This window comes from Callospermophilus lateralis, chromosome 5 (assembly GCF_048772815.1).
Source record: "Callospermophilus lateralis isolate mCalLat2 chromosome 5, mCalLat2.hap1, whole genome shotgun sequence".
In the NCBI taxonomy this organism is placed as follows: Eukaryota; Metazoa; Chordata; class Mammalia; order Rodentia; family Sciuridae; genus Callospermophilus; species Callospermophilus lateralis.
In genome coordinates, this window is record NC_135309.1 from 34645949 (window position 1) to 34666598 (window position 20650).

At 33.4% G+C, this 20650-nt stretch overlaps 1 protein-coding gene across 2 annotated transcripts in view; it reads right to left on the reverse strand.

Moving 5' to 3' along the window:
* Fnip1 (folliculin interacting protein 1) overlaps positions 1-20650 on the reverse strand; it is a 97604-nt gene that overhangs the window by 11914 nt on the left and 65040 nt on the right. For both annotated transcript variants that reach the window (XM_076856443.2, XM_076856442.2), the window contains 6 exons: positions 19082-19217; positions 17018-17219; positions 14454-14539; positions 5972-6118; positions 4800-4969; positions 519-1932 (listed from right to left, as the gene is read on the reverse strand). In XM_076856443.2, the coding sequence (XP_076712558.1) occupies positions 519-1932; positions 4800-4969; positions 5972-6118; positions 14454-14539; positions 17018-17219; positions 19082-19217 (2155 nt within the window). The remainder of the gene's footprint in view (positions 1-518; positions 1933-4799; positions 4970-5971; positions 6119-14453; positions 14540-17017; positions 17220-19081; positions 19218-20650) is intronic.

Here is a 20650-nt window from a genome sequence, read left to right on the forward strand (position 1 = left end):
TTTGGTCCTTTTATGATCACAATTCACTCCAAAATGTCTAGTAACTCCTAAGCAATAAGTAATCTATATATATCAAGTAGATCCTGTATCTTCTCAGACGTCTTCACAAAGTCTTTATGGGGTGCTTGTGGGGTATAAACTTTAATACTCCCTATGAGTAAGAGCTCATGATAAAAAAAATGAGAATATGGAAGCCGGGTGCAGTGGTGCACACCTATAATCTCAGCGGCCCAGGAGGCTGATGCAGAAGGATCACGAGTTCAAAGCCAGCCTCAGCAATGGTGAGGCGCTGAGCAACTCAGTGAGACCTGGTCTCTAAATAAAATATAAAAATAAGGCTGGGGATGTGGCTCAGTGGCTGAGTGCCCCTGAGTTCAATCCCCAGTATCAAAAACAGAAAGAACATGAAAAGACAATCATCTCTTTTTTATATTAGTTACTACCAGCCTTCATAGACCAGCTAAACAAAAGAATGGTATATAACAAGGCCAATTATAGGTGAAAAAGTTTTTACTAACCCAGGAAAAGGTATCTCATCCTCTTCTGCCCAATCTTCTTGCTCTCCTCCATAGTAACTGCTGACTTGTCTCGGCATATCATGACCTGTATCTTCACTTTCACTATCCCCAAGGGCACTATCTGAACTTTCATTTCTTGGAATGTCCCATTCAGTTCCTACAGCAATTTTTTTCTCTGAACTCTCTTTATCCCCATGGGGGACAATAATGGAGAGTGTATCTCTTTGGTCCTGCTGAGGAAAGCAGGTTTTACACGAATCTTGGTGAATTGTTTCTATACATTTACAAAGTTCATTGTTCTGTTTGCTATTTTTTGCACACAATCTTTTTGAAAACTCTAACATACAGCAGTGTTCTTTACTGTCTGTACTTGTTTTAACTGGAACATCATCAATAGTCCTGGTTTCAATTGAATCATCATTAAAATATTCATCAAATAAGCTCAGGCTTTCTGGGTCTGAGGGACTCCAACAGGGAAGTTCACAGGGCTCTCCAGAAAGCAGGCTTTGTAAATCAGACTCTACAGATTGGTCCTTGTTTGGTTGTTTAGTTTCTTGATGTAACTCATTAGCCCCTCTGTCTTTCTTCAATGGTTTGGTATGATGCCTAGTAATCTGATCCACCACAGCCTGACTCCTGAGTTCAGTATCTGAATCAGGTGACATAGAATCCCCAATCAGAAATGTAACCTTTGTCTGGATGGCCTCACAAGAAAATGTAGCAGGCACAGTCTTATCTGGAGGTTTCTTTTCCACAACTATTCCTGTGGATCTCATTACATTGCCTGTGTGATTATCTGGATCCAGCAATTCCTTACTCTGCCATGTTTCCTCTGTTGGCTCTAAGTCTGTTTCTGACAATACACATTTGTCTACCGGAGCAGATCCTGTGCAAACAACAGTCTCTAACTTGGTGTCAAGGCAAGTTCTTAATTTATCTCTATACTGTTTAACATCAACAGTATTTTCTTCTTGGCAGTCAGAAGGAGAAATTATTCGGCATTCATCTGAAATTCCTAGCAGTTCCTTGTTTGGAATATCTTCTTTCTCTTGTTGTGACACATTTTCTGAATTTGGCCCAAGGAGTGGATGACTACAGTATTTACAGTTACAATTAGAAGTTCTTGCCTCTTCGGACTCTTTAAAGAGCAAACTGCTTTTGTTTCTATGCATTGTGATAAGCACATACTCTGATTCTTCTATTTCACCTTTCTCTAAAGTGGTAGTAATCACTGTGCCTGGCATAACAATGGCTTCATCTTCTCCATTTTCTAAAAGATGGGTTTCTTGAAGTTCAGAGCATCTTATAAAGTAAGTAAGAAAATAAAGTAGCCTCTGGACCATATCTTGTCGTTTGCCAATTACCACAGTCCTTGCTAGCCGTACAGGAGAGCCAATAGCACCATACAAGTCCCCTGTAATAGAAAAATGTTAATGGACACATCCTCTACACACAGCTAAGGAAGCTATTTTCAATTATGAGAAAACTACTCGTTTTTTAATATTTATTTTTTAGTTGTACACAATACCTTTATTTTGTTTATTCTTTATTTTGTTTATTTGTTTTTACGTAGTGCTGAGGATTGAACCCAGGGCCTCACACATGCTAGGCGAGCGCTCTACCACTAAGCCACAACCTCAGCCCAAGAAAACTACTCTTATTGAATGAGTAGTGGTAAAATTTACTGTTAGTTATTTAAAAGAGGACTGAGTATTCAGGAGAGTAGGGTAAATGGTTATAACCAAAGAGAAAGGTGAATGAAGGAATTAAAAACTTCTTGCTTAAAGAGTTGCTGTGATTTTGAAACTTCAAAGAGTCACATTTATTAGGCATATTCTCTATGCCAGGATCTAGGAGAAGTACTGCCTGAAGTAGTTCATATACAAGGATTCTATAAGCTATGTCCAACATAGAAAAATGGAAAGCACAATATCTGGAGATCAAGAAGAGGAAGGGAGCAGTGCTGGCAAGGAGTAGAGCTGGAACAGTCACAACACACATTCCTATATTTATGCTATAACTCAAAATTAAACCTGGAATCTGTGTGCAAAACAACTTAAAAATGGAGAACACAAATTTAATAAATTTAATTCAATTTTTGTAAGTTGTCAGTATACACATTTAAAAACCTCTTACTTTATAAAAACTCCATATTTTTTAAAGAAACAAACATTAATGGGTCTCAAATGAATGTATGTTCCAGATGGCATTATGGTAAGTTTTATCCTCTGACTAAAATACTGGCTCAAATATTACAATGCCATTGTTCCAAACTAAATCCAAAATTCTCACTAATGACTAAAAATTCAAACCAATTTGGCACAGCAAGTGAGTCTTTCACAACTGGTCCCACTTTACTTTTCCAGTTATATTTCTTAATTTTTTTTCCATCTTTTGAATCCAAAATCCCACTTAAAATGGACCACTGAATATGCTCTGCCCTTTTAACACCAAAACTCCTTTCACTCATGCAATGTACTTACTGTTCCCTATCTCTGATAGTCCAGAGCTTCTCAATTAGATATTGTCACTGAAAGAAGTAAGCTCCTCTTATTGAACTCACACTGGGCATTTATATTTCCTCTTTGAATTGTCATTCTTGTCTGGATATATATTAGCTACAGTTTTAAACATTATCAACCTTTTTGAAAAATGTTTAGTTGTAGATGGACACAATACCTTTATATTGCTTAGTTTTTTAATGTGGTGTTGGGGATGGAACCCAGTGCCTCAAGCATGCTAGGCAAGGACTCTACCTGAGCCACAACCCCAGCCCTAAATATGATCAACTTTTTGAAGGCAAAGTCCAAATTATTATTTATCCAAAGAGCACTGAAGGGTATAAAGACAAGACCAAATTATTACTTGTCCTTATACCCTCCAGTGCTCTTTGCAGAATTGTGGGTTCAGTCCCCAGTACCAAAAAAAAAAAAATGTTTAATTTTTCTGTGCATGTATGAATATCTAATAGCAAATCCCATCATTATGTACAACTACAACGCACCAATTTAAAAACATGGAAAAAAATGATTGCAGAATTGAAAATAAATTTGAAATGTCCCAATTTTAAAATGCTAATTACTTATTTTAAAAAATAATTACTATCCATATAAAAATAATACACAGCATTAAAATAAGTATTAATACATACAACATAGAAGTGATTCTTAATTATGTTGAATGAAATAAGTCTGACCAAAAAAAGTACATATTGTAATAGAAAATGAGCTAATTTATAGTAACAGAAATCAGACCTAAGGATGGGGGGAAAGGGTGGAATGAGGAGAATGAAAAGGAATAGGAGGAAGAAATTACAAGAGGGCATGAGAAATCCTTTGGAAGTGATAGATATTTTCAGCATTTTGATTATGGGGATGATGTCAGAGGTATATGAATACATTAACACAGAGACACATATAAATTATATACTTTAAGTATTCATTTACTCTATGTAAACTGTAACTCAATAAAGCAACAGGTAGGGAAGGAGGAAAGGAGGCTGATTAACATGAGATAATAAGCTACATGCCAACCTGCCTGGCAAGCTCAATCACCAGAGAAACCTATAGGAAGTTTCAACCAAGTCACTAAATGTTCTCAACTTATCTTCCATTCACCATCTAACGGAAACAGAATAGAGTAGATGTAATAGCTATGTTTACCAGACACTGTCTGAGTACTTTACATGTATTATCTCATCTAATTTTCATAACTGTTTGAAGTATGTACTATCCCCATGTTTTTAATAAGAAAAATATGGTTCAACAGTGGTACGCCTGACTTTATGGAGTGTAGCATGTTTTTTCACGCCCAGAACTTATCAATCATCCACTTTCTTATATTCCTCACTTATTTAGTAATGCCTAATACTAAGAAAGAACATTTTCCAAAATGGCAACCAAATAAAAAGTGGAACAACAGAAATCTCAATGAACTGCTTCTCAACTAGATGTATTCTAGCTATCACAAGTGACTTAGTTGGTTAATTCTTTCTAGACAAAGTGTGAAAATGCATAACACTCTGAAGACCCTGAAGTACTAGTAAAACAGACATCAGTCTGCAACTCTTGCTTTACCTGTGGTTCTCTAGCTTTGGGGAACGATAACAGGCTTAACATGATAGGACAATTTAACAGACATATAAGGACAAAAGCAGAAGAGATGCTTTAGAATTAAGGGAGTAAAAGAGAGGATTTTATTTTTTTCTTCTTATAAAGAATTCCAGATAGTTACATAAAAGTCTAAGTATAATACATGGTGTAAGAGTTTCAGGTTACATACCCAGCTGTGCCCAGAGTGGATTATATGGATGAGTCTTTGCTAACATGTCCACGCTCTGAGAGGAATGTTTTTCTAAAAATATTTTAATAGGTGGTTGTCCATTTGGCATGACTGTTGGAACCCAGGCAAGATGATTGGTCAAAACTGCAGTTATGAGAGCTGGCAAGAATCTAAAAACAAAACACATCCCTATCAGATTCTAAACTACTTTTATGAAACCTTAGGTAAAACATTTTGACAGAAAAAGCAAAAAGATCACATATTTTCATGGCCAAATAGCATTAAAAAGGGAAGGGAAGAGACACTAAAGGATAGGTACACCACCAGCATGAAAAATAAATCTACTCCTGGGAAACAAATTAAAGAAAATCTTTAAAATAAAGAGAACATTCATAAGTTACTTGGATCATAATTACAAAACAAGGATGCATTTTACTTGAAAAACTAGATTCTTTTGAGTGTTAATCTGCTTAGTTCAAACCAGCAGGTCCTTAGATTTCTAAATTACTGAATGAGAAAAATGAAGGATAGTACTAAGAAAACTTTGTCTACCATTAAAGAGAATAAAAACATCTGAATTACTCATACAGATTATGAGGACTTGGTGAATAGTTCAAAGAAAACAGTACGATAAAATATCACATTTAAAATGTATCACTGTAATCCTAGCACTTCATAAGTATTTTTAAACCTCTCCTATGAAGGTATCATAAATGAATACATGGGACTAGGGTTGTGGCTCAGTGGTAGAGCACCCTTCTAGCATGTGGGAGGCGCTGGGTTCAATCCTCAGCACCACTGAGGATTTATTTATAAAAATAAATAAATAAAATAAAAAGGTGTTGTGTCCAACTACAATTAAAAAAGTATTTTTAAAAAATGAATATAATTCACAAACAGGAAGCCTCAGAGTATTCTGTGAGATGTCAGGATTTTTAACATGTAATTTAAGACATTTTTTTCTATTCTTCATTCACAAGGTTTTGCAGCACTCTTCCATACTCTATTGTTTAATTATTTTGAGAGTACTGTTTTGATTACTAATAATATGAAATAATTATGAAAACAATAAATCATCATCCCAGTTCTGAAACTGAATTTGCTCACACTCTAGATATGTAGTTATAGTAAATAACAAATATACATATATAAACAAATAAAGCAAGTCATACTGATTTTTGGAAGCATTTTCCATTAAAAAAGTGAACTCCTTCATGAATCGATGACAAAGCTGGTTCTTTTCTGGAGTCCCCGACATCATTGTAAGCCACACGGGCTCTCCAATTCGTGGCATTGTGTAAAGATTACAAATTGTTGTTCTAAAAAGAAAGACCCATTATGAAATTCATTGGAATTATGGAATTTTATGGTTCCCCAAATTGCATAAACTTGAAGTTACCAGCTTAGAACTAATACATACATTATTAAAGCTTTTGAAATTCAAGTCAATGAACCAAGTCTTTTGTTCTTTGTCATCAGCATGGTAGCACAGAAAATATATTTTGGACATAAATGTTACATCAGTTTCTTCTACCTACCTGTAAGATGAAAAGACAGGGCTGGACATTTTAAAGCCCCATCAAGCTCTACATTTCTAAAGTTCATGCTGCACTTAAGCATATTGTAAATCATTAATAACATATGCAAAAAAAAATCTGATAGGGTAACAGCTTATCCATCCACCCACTCAAACCTGTAACATTTTGATGTTCTTTAGTAGAAAAGTCTGAAGAATACTGACTCTATACATACATGCTATGTTTTATAATTCTCAATCTTCTGTAGTTTTCCCCTGAATCAACATTAAGAAATATTCCTGAACAATTAATATGGTGCTTTCTTAGCTGTTTCTTGGATTAATTTAGACAATAGCTAGTCTTGTGACTTGTATTATATCCTAAATACTTCAAAACATATTCAAATAGGCAAGTTTTTTTCCTTTTATATCAATATTTATTCAACCAAGTCCTATGTACTGAACAGAAAAAACAACTATGCAAAACTTGAGGCTTAAGAACCTTGTAAGACTTGGAGAAACTACAGAACAATATATCCTACCTTCTACTTTTTAGAACAATGCTGTCTAACAGAACTTTTGTCAATGATGAGAATGCTCTAAATCTACAGTGGTAGCTATCAGCTACATGTAGTTTATAAACACTAGAAATGTCAGTCATATGACTAAGTAATGGAATTTTTAATTTGATTAGCCACATATGGCTAAAGGCTCAGAGTATAATGGACAATACAGCTCTAGCAATTTTTGAAACTTCCAAAAAAAATTCTATTATTATCCATTTCAAATTAGATCTCTAATACCTAGAATTAAAAAAAAAAAAAAGGAAGGAAGGAAGGAAGGAACTCCTACTTGCCTATACAAGTTTTACTGAACCTTTCACTAATATGAACATTATATCACAATGGACAGAAATAACAAATATAGACTAGTAAGTTCTTGGCAGGGCATAAAATCATCACTAAGAACTTAAATAAAAATTTAAGGATTTTTTTTTGGTACCAGGATTTGGTACTCAGGGGTGCTTAACCACTGAACCACATTTCCAACCCCTTTTTATATTTTATTTAGAGACAGGGTCTTGCTAAGTTGCTTAGGGCCTTGCTTAGTTGCTGAGGCCAGCTTTGAACCCACAATCCTCCTACCTCAGCCTCCTGTGCCACTGGGATTACATACATGTACCACTGTGCTTAGCCTAAAGGTACTTAAATAAGATTAAATAGGATTTTTATAAAATAAGAATTTGAGGTATTTCATAGACAAAAATGAATAGAATACAAACTAGGAATATATAAAATGCTTATCTTAATCAAATAGGAGAGAAAACTGCAAATAATTATACGCTTTCAGTTCCAAGGCTCCAAATGAACACTAATTAAGGATTTAAAAGCAGATAAACCACTACAGCAAATAACATTAAAAGAGAATTTTCATTAGAGAAAATTAAAAATAACAAAACACATTGGAATGGTGAATAAAGTAGCAAAGTGGAGGGAGCTATAGATTACAGTCTCACAGAAGGAGAATGGGCAAAGAGTAGCTTATTTTTTCCCACTAAGACAAAAAGGGGATCAGGACTCACAAATGCAGGTGAAGGAGAGGCCAAGAGTTAAGACAGATTAACTGAAAATGAAGAGTTTAATTCAAGGTGTGTAAATGGTTGGTGACCTGTACCTCCATTTCATTTACCTACAGAATGACTACAGATAGGGAAGCAAATATAGCAATAGTCCAATGGAATGATCTCTCTGAAAAACTTCCTGATGTTTGAATGCTTATGAGTATAAACAGAAATAGAGCATTTTTTATAATTTTTTTAATCGTAGATAACAATGATGCCTTTATTTTATTATTTATTTATTATGTGGTACTGAGAATTGAACCCAGTGCCTCGCACGTGCTAGGCAAGTGCTCTACTACTAAGCCACAACCCCAGCCAATAGAATGTGTATTTTTTAGTACCAAAATTTCATTCTGGGACAGCGAAAGATTAGGAAAAAAATATGTTCCTTCATGGAGTTTAAAAAACAATCTCCTAAAGTGAAGGTCTCCACTCCAAAGTCTATTTTACATAGAACTCCCAAATACTGTCTAGTATCCCACTCACAAAATATACACTGATATTTAAGGAAAGCTTGCAAGGGAACAGAGGCAAAAAAAGAAAGCAAGCATGCATATATACTCTCACATATAAGATGACTCTGGAGGAAACAGAAATAATGAAAAAAAAATCTTTTTCCACAGAAAAAGATTACCTGAAAATAAGCACAAAGTTTAATTAAAAATAAGCACTAAAGTTTAATTAAAAACCATAAAAGGGACAGAAAAACAAATATAAAAATAATACATTCAGAAAATGAGTAGAAAAACATAAAGAGGAATAAAAGAGCAATCCAAAAATGCTACATTCTTTAAAAAAAAAAAAAAAACAAGTTCAGACAGAAAAATTAGAAGAAAATAAGTGATTAAAAAAAAAAAAAAACAAACAGAAAACTTACCAAAGTTGAAGAATAGCGCTTAACTTACAAGAAGATGAAGAACTAAGGGGTAATATGAATCCATGTATTATGGCAGAAAATAAAATGATCTAAAATTGATAAATCAAGAAATATCATAAAATATACTATTTAATAATACAGAGATAGATAATAGAATAACTGATAGTTAAAAGAGAATATTTCTGCTACATACACAAAAAGGAATACTATTCAGACATAAAAAGGATGAAATCCTGACATCTGAAACAACATGGACAAAACTGGAGATCATTATGTTAAGTGAAATAAGCCAGGGACAGAATGACAAGAACCACGTACATGATCTCACTTACATGTGAATTTTATACACAATGATTTCACATAAGTTCAGAGTAAAAGAGTGATTACTAGAAGCTGGGGAAAGTAGGGGTGAGGAGGATGGAAAAGGTTGATAAATGGGTACTAAGTTACAGTTAGATAGGAAGAATAAGTTCTGTTATTGTGCGCTATTGCAGAGTAGAGTGACTATTGATAAAGTACTGTATATTTTTAAAATTTTGATGAGTTTCACTGTGTTGCCTATGCTGACCTTGACCTCCTGGACTCAAAACAATCCTACTGTCTCAGCCTCCCAAACAGCTGTGACTACAGGCATGTACCACTACACCCAAGTCTGTGTATATATATTTAAATATAAGAAAAGATGTTGAATATTTTCCTCATAAAAAAATGATAAATGTTTAAGAAAATACTATGTTTATACTGATTTAAGACATTACACAATGTATACATGTATCAAAAAAATCACATGGTACCCTATAAATATAGGTAATTTTATGTGATTCATTAATCAATTAAACAAATTTAAATTAAAATGAAGGCACAAATAAAGAGAATGATTCTGGGAAGTAAGAATGGGAGAATGTCAAAGGTAGAATACAGTTTATTTATCATTATTAGAACTTTCAAATTTTATAGGTTTTTTGTTTCTTAACTATGTGCATGTATTTTTGATTTTAAAAAAAGCTGTATAAATAAACTTAAGAAATTTATTTAAGAAAATTATCACTTAAGAAATTTCCATAAGTTTCTTTAGTATAGTGCTGTCTACTCTAAGTCTACAGCCACAGACAGTCCACTAACATTGAAATAACAGTCTACTGAGGATCTTTGTTTTGGTGCTTTAAGGGTTCAATGTATGCTGTGACCCTAAGTAAAATAAGTGCCAAGAATGCAAAGAAATTAATCACACAATATTGTTTCTTACTATATACAACACTATGTTATCATTATTGATGTATAAGTAATAATTTCTTCTAAATGTTTCTTCCATCCTAATTTTTGAGCCCTATACCTCAACAATAAGAAAGGCAAATACTTTCAGGCAACTGTCCTCTTGTTTTTCCCATTCAGTGCCCAGAGAATAAAAGACTTTTATTTAGAAAGTAATTATAGACATGATTTAGTCTTCTTCTTCTTTTTTTTTTTTTGAAAGAGTGAGAGAGAGTGAGAAAGAGGGAGAGAGAGAGAGAATTTTAATATTTATTTTTTAGTATTTGGCGGACACAACATCTTTGTCTGTATGTGGTGCTGAGGATCGAACCCGGGCCGCACGCATGCCAGGCGAGCGTGCTACTGCTTGAGCCACATCCCCAGTCCAGATTTAGTCTTCTTTGATATGCATAAAGTCTAAGTAAAAATTTTAATTTTTGTCAGGCAACAGTATTAACTAAATATGCTTCCTGTTGCTCTAAGTTTCAGGGTTGTTGTATTTATCTGAATCATTTCCTTCCTGTTTGCAACTATCTAAACGTATTGAGCATCTGGTCTCAAATTATGTAATTGTTCATATTTAATAATCACTTTATTTAAATAGTATGGTCCAACCTTGTTGTTTGAAAAACCTTTTGTGGTTAAAAAAATGAAATACCTTTTTTGTAAAATCCATGTAATACTGAATAAACTAACATTGAACCAATACTCCTAGTTAAAATACAGGATTAGCTGGGTTCCTGTGGTCAGATAATCTCATTAATCCATCAATACAAAACATTTGGATTTTTTTTTAGGGGGGGTTACTAGGGATTGAACCCAGGAGCTCTTAACACTGAGCTACATCTCTAGCCCTTTTTATTTTTTATTTTGAGTCTCACCAAGTTGCTTAGGGCCTTGCTAAGTTGCTGAAGCTGGCTTTGAACTTGCAATCCTCCTACCTCAGCCTCCCAAGTCACTGGGATTACAGGCATGCCTAGTTAAAATCTTGTTTTTATGCATATCTCCATTTAAAGATACTTTATTTTATATTAATATATACTGGGCTGGGGATGCGGCTCAAGCGGTAACACGCTTGTCTGGCATGTGCAGGGCGCTGGGTTCGATCCTCAGCACCACATAAAAATAAAATAAAGATGTTATGACCACCAAAAACTGAAAAATAAATTTAATAATATGCTGTTGGTTGATGAGCTCCTGGCCTACAGCACTTAACTCATGCCTGAATGAAGCTTACCTAACACACAAATTTTTTTTCTCTTAAGGTACGTCACACCATTCCTATGCTTAGCAATGTTAGACAGCATTTCAGCATTATGCTTTTAACCTTAAAATCACTATCAAAAAGCATAAAAATAGTCTGGGGTTGTAGCTCAGTGGTAGAGTGCTTGCCTCCCATGTTTGACACCCTGGGTTCGACTCTCAGCACCACATAAAAAAGATAAATAAATAAAGATATTGTGTCCATCTAACAACTAAAAAAATTTTTTTAAAAAGCACAAAGAATGAAAAACAAGAAACTTGGTGCTAAGTAAATATCAAAAGGCACATTTGTTTACAGTAAAAATATTGAAATAGAAGGTCGAGAATCACCTATTTAACCTGATCCAGGAAAATGTTTATTAGGTGTCTCAAAATCCGTTACTTCTCTGTGTAGATCCACAGATTACCTCAAAACCACTTCTAGTACACTTTGGGGATAATAAATAAATGTTACTACATAGTAAATTCTTGAATACAAAGTCCACAAATAATGAGGACTGCCTATATAAAATTAAAGAACTTATAGGTAAGCCTTTTATTAAAAATCATTGTAAGAGCTTATAAGGTATTTTTTAAAAATATAGTTAAGAATGCTAATATAAATTAATTTAAATTTGAATTTTAAAAAGGGGGAAAGGGCTAGGATTATAGCTCAGCGGTAGAGCGCTTCCCTATCACACATTAGTTCCTAAGTTGAATCCTCAGCACCACATAAAGATAAAAAATTTAAAATATTTTTTTTAAAAAAAGAATGCTTAACTGAGCTCCCAGTACAAGGGCAAAAATTCAATACTTTGTAATATTACAAAATGTAATATTCAAAAATTTCTAAAAAGGATTGTTTTAGGCAAATAAGCAAAAAGAATGGTTGAAAACATAATTCCAGTGCAAATGAAGTAACTAAATAATTTAAATAGAATCATAAAAATTGGGCTGAGCAGAAGAATTGCCAAGATTAGCCTCAGCAATATGTCAATGAGCAACTTAGTGAGACCCTGTCTCAAAATTAAAGATTAAAAGAGCTTGGGGATACAGCTCAATGGTAAAAAGCCCATGGGTTCAATCCTCAATACCAGGAAGAAAAAATAAAAAGCCTAAAATGATGATGTTAGAATAAAATTGATATATATGTAAAAGGGTTAGGGATGTAGCTTAGTGGTAGAAGAGCAGAAATATCATCTCTAATATGATTTTTTAAAATAACTTTATTTTATGTATTTATTTTTATGTGGTGCTAAAGATGGAACCCAGTGCCTCACAGGTGCTAGGCAAGTGCTCCACCCACTGAGCCACAACCCCAGTGCTCTAATAGAGTTTTTGTCTATGCAAATTATTTCCTTCCAAAACCAAACATAAATAATAGGGCTTGCAATCAAATTCTATGTGTTTTTCTACATTTCTCCTGACCAATTAAGTTACTATACAGAAAATCAAGATTTATTAAACTCACTTTAAATGTCTTTTATCCCCAAAATTATGGTGAATTAAACAATGATTAGACAATTTTCTCTTCAATAATGGAGTTTAATAATTGATTATTACACAATACCCATAAAGAAAACTTTTTCCATTTAAATCCACCACTCCTTGTTCACCTCCATTTAGAAAAAAGAGTTACATATATGGCATGCCTACACACTTTCAACACAGCAATACAGCAGTGTCACAAGTAAAAACAGCCTCTTATTTTAATATGTGATGGACCATTTAACAATCCAGAAAGTCCCTGCCCCAATAAGGGACTCCACAATTGTCAACAACAACAAAAATATGTGATCAGTTTCTTTGAAAATGAGGTAAATGGATTACAAAACCTCTGTGGTATGGAACACATTTTCAATTTTAGTTATTATGAATTTACTTTTTTTTTTTTTTTTTTTTGGTATTAGGGATTGAATTCAAGGGCACTAGACTAACTCCAGCCCTATTTTGTATTTTATTTAGAGACAGGGTCTCACTGAGTTGCTTAGCGCCTCACTATTGCTGAGGACTGCTTTGGAACTTGTGATCCTCCTGCCTCAGCCTCTTGGGCTGCTGGGATTACAGGTGTGTGCCACCATGCCTGGCTTGAATTTACTTGAGTAGTTCATTTTATACTTAGCTTATGGCAAAGGATATTGATTATCCATTTAGAGTAATAAAGTTTCATTTAAAATAAATTTACCTAGGTATAAAAGAGGGACAATTTAAAGAGAAACATTAAATTAAAATGATAGATGATAAATAGACTTGGGAAAATTATGAAAGTATGATGTGAATAATTACAGTTAGGGAAGCAATGCTGTAGGGTTATGTTTACCAGAGAAAAAAGTGGTGCCACTAATGCCTTTCTCAGTGGTGTCAGTAACACGCATGTTGTTTGATATTTAAAACAATCTACTAGACTATTAATTGAATTTGCCTATTTTAAACTTTTCTCTTTTTTTTTTAAATAGGAGTTGAACATGTTAGTGGAGTTGCCCCAGGTCACTGAAGGTAGTAAATGGCAGAGCCAGTGTGAGAACACAAGTCAGTCAATTCTAAAGCCTAAGCTCTTACTCTCTGTACTATGCTCTCTCTTTCCAGTTTAAAGAAAATAAGACTGAAGTAGACTTAAAATTAATTTCTTCATGTTGAGACATACAATCATTTATTGTGATTCTGAACTTAAAGCTCATTTGTAATATTTTTGCTTGCCACATATATGCAGCCCCATGTTGGGGCTTCAGGTACAATTTAACTGAGCCAGAAAATATATCAGAAGAAATCCTAGTCACTGTGCCATATCTAGAGAAAAGACCAAGCAACAGAACATAAAATTCATCTGCTTATATCCATATATAATTGTATTCATGGAAAATTTATATCAAAGAACATTTGATTACTATCACTAGTTACAGAACAGAGCATACTTCTGCTTAAAACAATGCATTTTCTGGTCATACATACTTTGTCAAATAGTCCAGTACTAAAAACTGTACCACTGAAGACTACAAAATGTGCTTTGATCCCAACCACCCTCCTTTAACTATGGAATAAAAAACATTTTAAAAACTAAATTCTATTAGAACAAATTAGGAAAAGAAATTTAAATTCTTGGGTATACTATGAAACAATTCTGTATTATTAAAACTGGGAAATATATACCTGAATTCATTCAGGGCATCAACTATCCGATTATATGCCAAACTTCTCTGACTGGCATCAGCTGATCTCCGGCTCATTTTCATAGCCTTGAAAACAATCATTACATAGTTAGATCTTATGCCAATCGTGGTCAAAACATGGAAAAAAAAGAAAGAAAAAGTCATGTATTTATACAACACTCTACCAACATTTCAACCTGGAAAGAAATAAAAAAGATAAACCCATTTATAATAGCTTTTTCTTTTGTACCTTTAGTCATTAATTATTATGTCAAAATTCAAAAATTTCAACTGTTAGAACTCTTTTAAAATATTTTTAATAATTATCTTTTAGTTTTAGATGGACATAATATCTTTATTTTTTATTTCTAGGTGGTGTTGAGGATCAAACCCAGTGCCTCATGAATGCTAGGCAAGCACTCTGCCACTGAGCCACAACCCCAGCTCCCTAGATCTCTTATTTTAATTATCAAACTGCAGAATATCAAACACAAAGAAAACTGATGTCCACAATCTCTGGGTTACAGAAGAACAATGTTTTTTCCTAAACAAAATAAGACTTAATGATAACTGATTAATAGTAGCTCAAGATTTAATTCTTGCATTTCACAGATAATTTCACAGCTTCTATTAATGCTTTTTTAAATATCAGAAATATAAAATTTCTCCTGAAATATATCTAAAGTTATTAGAAATATTTGCTATCTTAAAAGACACAATCAGCTTAAATTGGAAAGCCTTGGTTTAGGTAGACAATAATGAGATGCAGATTAGGATACGGAGTTAAAAAAAACTTCCCAAGTTTTTACTTTTTCAAAGAGAATTTAATTCTGCATTATTTATGTAATTACAAATTTACTTCATTTTTTTTTAAATTTAGAAGGTTATACGACTTCAGGCCAGAGATCAAATTTCATAGGATGAAAGTAAGTTTGTTTCTTCACACAGTTAAGAAACTCACAATTTATAAAGAAGTAATATTCTTGTACTAGAATTAAGTCGTCTTCTTTAATCTTATCATTTTTTTTCCCCTTTGGGTACTAGGGATTGAACTCAGTGGCACTCACCCACTGAGCCACATTCCCAGCCCTATTTTGTATTTTTTTTTTTTTTTTTAGACAGAGGGTCTTACTGAGTTGCTTAGGACCCTGCTTTTTGCTGAGGCTGGCTTTGAACTTGCGATCCCCACTCTTTAGCCTCCTGAGCTACTGGGATTATAGGCATGTGCCACAGTACCAGGCAATCATATCACATTTAAAAATTACATTACAGATCTCAAAAAGAGGTACTGCTTAAGAACTCAGATAATTCACAGCTTTTAATTTTTAAAAAAGTGCATAATTTGAAAACTGAACCTAGACAATAACATTTTTAGATGATTTATAGTTCACTTAATCCTATCACTAAACTACTATAGAACTTTTAAAGTCCCATTCATTTATACAAATACACTTAGCTATCTTTTACCCTTAATTAAAAAAGTGAGATATTAAACATGAAGAAATATTCAGACAACTATAAGTATCAACAGTGTACACTTCAGGTTACAGAATGGTCAAAGCACTAAAACATGAAAACACTAAAAAAGTAACCTTTAACCTACTAAATCCCAACTTTTCAATTCAAATAGTATTTCAAAATTACCATAAGTGGTATACTGCTCTTTCTCTCACATTTTAATTTCGTCCATCAGCTAATCGTATCGGCTCTATTTTCAATACATTCAGAATCTAACCACTTCTCACCAATTCCATTACTAAATTGGTTTCAGTGTTCATCATCTCTCACTCAGATTGTTGCAATGGCCTCCTAACTACTCCCACAACATCCACCTTTGTTCCTAGAAACCTGTTCTCCACCAGCAGTAAGAATGATCCTGTAAATAATGTCATTTCTCTACTCCAGTGTTCTCCCATCCTCCTTAGTAAATGCCAATATTCTTTCAGTGGAATCCTATAAAGCCCTACATGATCTGGTCCTACTTTAATGCACTTTGGCATCCTTAATGCTGGTTAAGCATCACAATCACTCCTGCCAAAGGGTCTTTGTTCCTGCTTCAAACATATTCTCCCTGATCACTCTAGTTCATACTCCCCATATCTCCTATTTCATATTCCCTATATCTATTATTTCATTTTATGAGTGGACTTCTTGACTTGCCTATAGAAGTTGGTGATTCTTCCTTAGAACATGCCTTATGTACCTTTCTCTTACATGCCTTATTTTCTTCTTTTCTTTACAGCACTTACTACCATCTACAAAAACCATATTCATTTATTTTGCTATCCCGTGAGGTCAGGAGTGGTGCTTTCTTTACAAGTTTTCTTCAGTTACTAGAATAGTTCTGCTACATTATAGGTCCTCAAAAATTTAGTTTCTAAAGGAATAATAGAATAGACCCTCTATTAGACAGTAAGCTTCTTCAAAAAGGTTGTATCTTATTTCCATTTTCAAGAATATTTTGTAAGGCATCTGCAAAGTGGCTTTTAATTTTTTTGCCAAATGATTAATCAGAATAATAAATGATAAAAATAAATATTTTGTCAGATATAAAGAACTACTTACCTGTTCTATTGCACTCTTTAATTTGTTCATGTGGCTTTCAAAGAGAGGAAAATGTGAAAAAAAGAATTCATTAAATTTGTTATTTTCATCTTCATCTTTGGATAACGAAAAGATTACCCCAATTGCAATCTTCTTTTTCCTCACAATTCCTGGGTTAGGGCCACAGCTTTCATCTGACAGATTAAAGCTTTCTTCTATAGACCTTAAAAATAAATTTTTTTATTTAAAAAAGTAATTAAATTTGCAGCTCAATCTTCTTGATAATTAAATGCAGGCAAATTAAAGATCTTCTGAATTTTTTATCAAATAAATCTAAAATTTCATATAAATTTTATGTCTCTTCAGAAATACATTTGCTATCCTTTCATGCTTAAGTTTTGATAAGAAGTTTTACTATAGTTTCAGGCTGGAAATATTTTTGTCCAATTAGATGTCCCTAAAGAAGTACATGATCCAATTCATAATTAAGCTAAATATCTGAATTTTAAGGAATTTATGAGAGTCTGGTATAAACTATTTGCTGTTCTAGGATCTACGGGTGCTCCTTTGAATGTCAGAAGCAAAATCAAAGAAGATAGAATAAAGAGAGTGAGTAAATGAGGAAGCAAGAAGTTTCATTATCTGTAGCTGTACTTAACATAGATCAAAAAAAGATCTTTAGAGAATGAATAACTTGCCAAAATAGAAATATGAAAAACTGAAATATCAAAACATATAGTACATGAATCAAAGAGCTAAACATAAAACTCTCAGAAAAAAACCACAAAGGATAAAATTTCTTGACACTGGATTTGGCAATAGTTTCTTGGATGTAACACAAAAAGCATGGGCAACAAAAGAAAAAAATTGCTAAACTGAACTACATAAATACTAAAACTTGTGCATAAAAGGATATTATTAGCAGAATAAAATATTGATGAAATATAACATAAATATAATAAAAATATAAATTCTACACTCTTGGAAATCATATATTTATCAAGGGATTAATATCCAAAACATATAAAGAACTCTTACAACTCAATGACAAAATAAACAAATCTGATTTTAAAATGACAAAGCAGTTTAAGAGACACTTCTCCAAAGAAGATATACAAATGGCCCACAGGCACTTGAAAAGATGCTCAATATCACTAATCAATAGGGAAATGCAAATAAAAATTACAATGAAAAACCACTTTGCATCCATTATTAGCAAGTCTATTTAAAAAAAAAAAAAAAAAAAGGAGAAGAGGCTGGAGTGTAGCTTAATGGTAGAGCACCTGGATAGCATGTGCAAAGACCTTGGTCTGATTACCAAACTCCAAAAACAAAAACAAAACAGAAATGTGTCAGGTGAGAACATGGAAAAATTAGAACCTGTCTATATTGCTGGCAAAGATGTAAAATAGTGAAGCCACAGTAATAAACAGTGTGGCAGTTATTCAAAAGTTAAAAATAGAATTACCATTTGACCCAGCAATTCCAATTCTGAGTATATACCCAAAGAACTGAAGACAAAGATTCACCAGATATTTTTGTATTCACAGCTGCACTATTGACAACAGGCCAAAGCAACCTAATTGTCCATTGACAGATAATAGATAAACAAAATATACTTCCATTAAATGTTAGTTAGCCATAAAAACGAATACGTTTCTGATATGACACAACATGGATCAACCCTGAAGATATTTTTACTAAGTGAAATAGGCAGACATAAAAGGACAGGTACCATATGATTGTACTTATATTAGGTACAAAAAGCAGCCAAATCCATGTGGACAGAAAATAGAAGAGTGCTTGCAAGGGGCAGAGGAGGGAGGATTGAGGAGCTATTGAGTTTCAATTTGAAAAGATGGAAAAGTTCAAGAATTAGATAGTGATGATGGTGTAAATGTACTTAATGTCACTGAATTGTACATCTAAAATCATTAAAACAGAATATTGTTTTCATAACTTACCACAATAAAAAAAGATACAATTTTAAAAGTTTTTAGTTCCAGATTTAAAATATATAAAATATAAGTCCAGGTTCCAAAAACCCTTTAAATATTATTCAGTCTTGTTCAAATTTCAACTTACCATCTAGGAAATACCCCATTTTCCAAACTTGTTGTTTGGCTGCGTCGCCAACGTCTCTGGTAGCTGCTGGCACAACTTCGGGTAAGTGAGGAGTTTGGGGAGGGAAATGGGGTGATAAGCAAGCTGCTGAGAGATGCTGTTAAGCCAGAAGAACAAGTACAAAGTATAAGTCAAGAATAACTAAACATAATGTCAAATTTCTTTTTAACAAATTTAAGAGCAGAATGATTCAATTTTTCATTTTGCCTTAATAGCCTCTCCTCTAAACTTTCCACTGAAAATATATCATACATGGTGACAAATTTTGTATGTACTAGAACGAGTCTAAGACAATCCCCTTTTGGAATCCCTGCCCCACCCCCTACAGAAGAAAATGCCACCTGTCCCCTAACTTTGCTGAACCTTTTAAGTACTTAAAGGAAATCTGATGTTGTTTCAAACAATGCAACAGATGTTTTTCAAGAACAAAAGCTTTATTTTGAAAGTTAAAGTGCCTGGCATTTATAGAGGTAATTTAAGAGCACTCATGTATCAATTGTGAATGGATAGGTTTGAGTAAGAGTCGTGATTATACCTACTATGCTACAAAAACCAGCTGACCCTATAGATTAGTCTCTGGAGCATTTTAAGATGACAACACATTCCAGTAGACCCTACTCCAGTTATAACTGTTGCAATCTCAACTGTAGGGCTAATTCCTTTCCCAAACCCCTTCTCTGAAATTTCTAAGACCAATTTCTTGCCTGAGAAATTGAGAGCTATAATCCTCTACTTTTCCTTGGACTAAAGATCTTCTCCTTCTCCCAAGTAGATCTAAGGTATGCCAATAAGGGCTTATTTTGTTTGGCAATATTTTAGATTTCCATCTTCATTATTATAACCACATAATGAAAATTGGTAATCAAACATAAAACTTGGAAGTATTAACGTCTTCTATAAAAAAGTACACGCCAGATGATAAGTTATTTTACATAAAATATCTTTTTTCTATGGCTTTTGCCTGGCTATTTATTTCTCAAGATATAACTCAAGCATTATATCTCTGAAAAGCACTGCTGGCATCCTGCCCCTTATCCAGGCTAACAGAAGTATCCATTCATTGAACTTCTTTTGCACAGGTCTATCACTTAACACACCATACAATGAATTAATGACAGAAGACTTTCCTGTTCTTCCAGTAGACTCTGTACTTCTATGCTCCTTAAGAGCAGAATCTGGTCTTTGCCTCCTGCTACCTCCTAATATCCAGCATGTTTTACTAAATGTCTGCTAGACAATAAAGATTTTGGAAAAGTTTCATACTTTAAAGAAAAATGTATAACACTGGTTCTTAATGCCTAAGCTTTTCTGGGCAAAAGACAATCTAAAAATTTAAACTCTAGTTAGCAGCAAGCAGATATAAACTACTGTGTAGTTTTTGTTTTTTTGTTTTGTTTTCTATTATGGTTTCTAAGTATTCTCCTGAGCAGTATTTTTCTTTCTTGTAGTAGCTAAGCCATTTTCTACCAGGCACACTTAACCATAAACATGAAAAAGGTTGAATTTTAGAGGTATCTCTTTGCTCTTGCC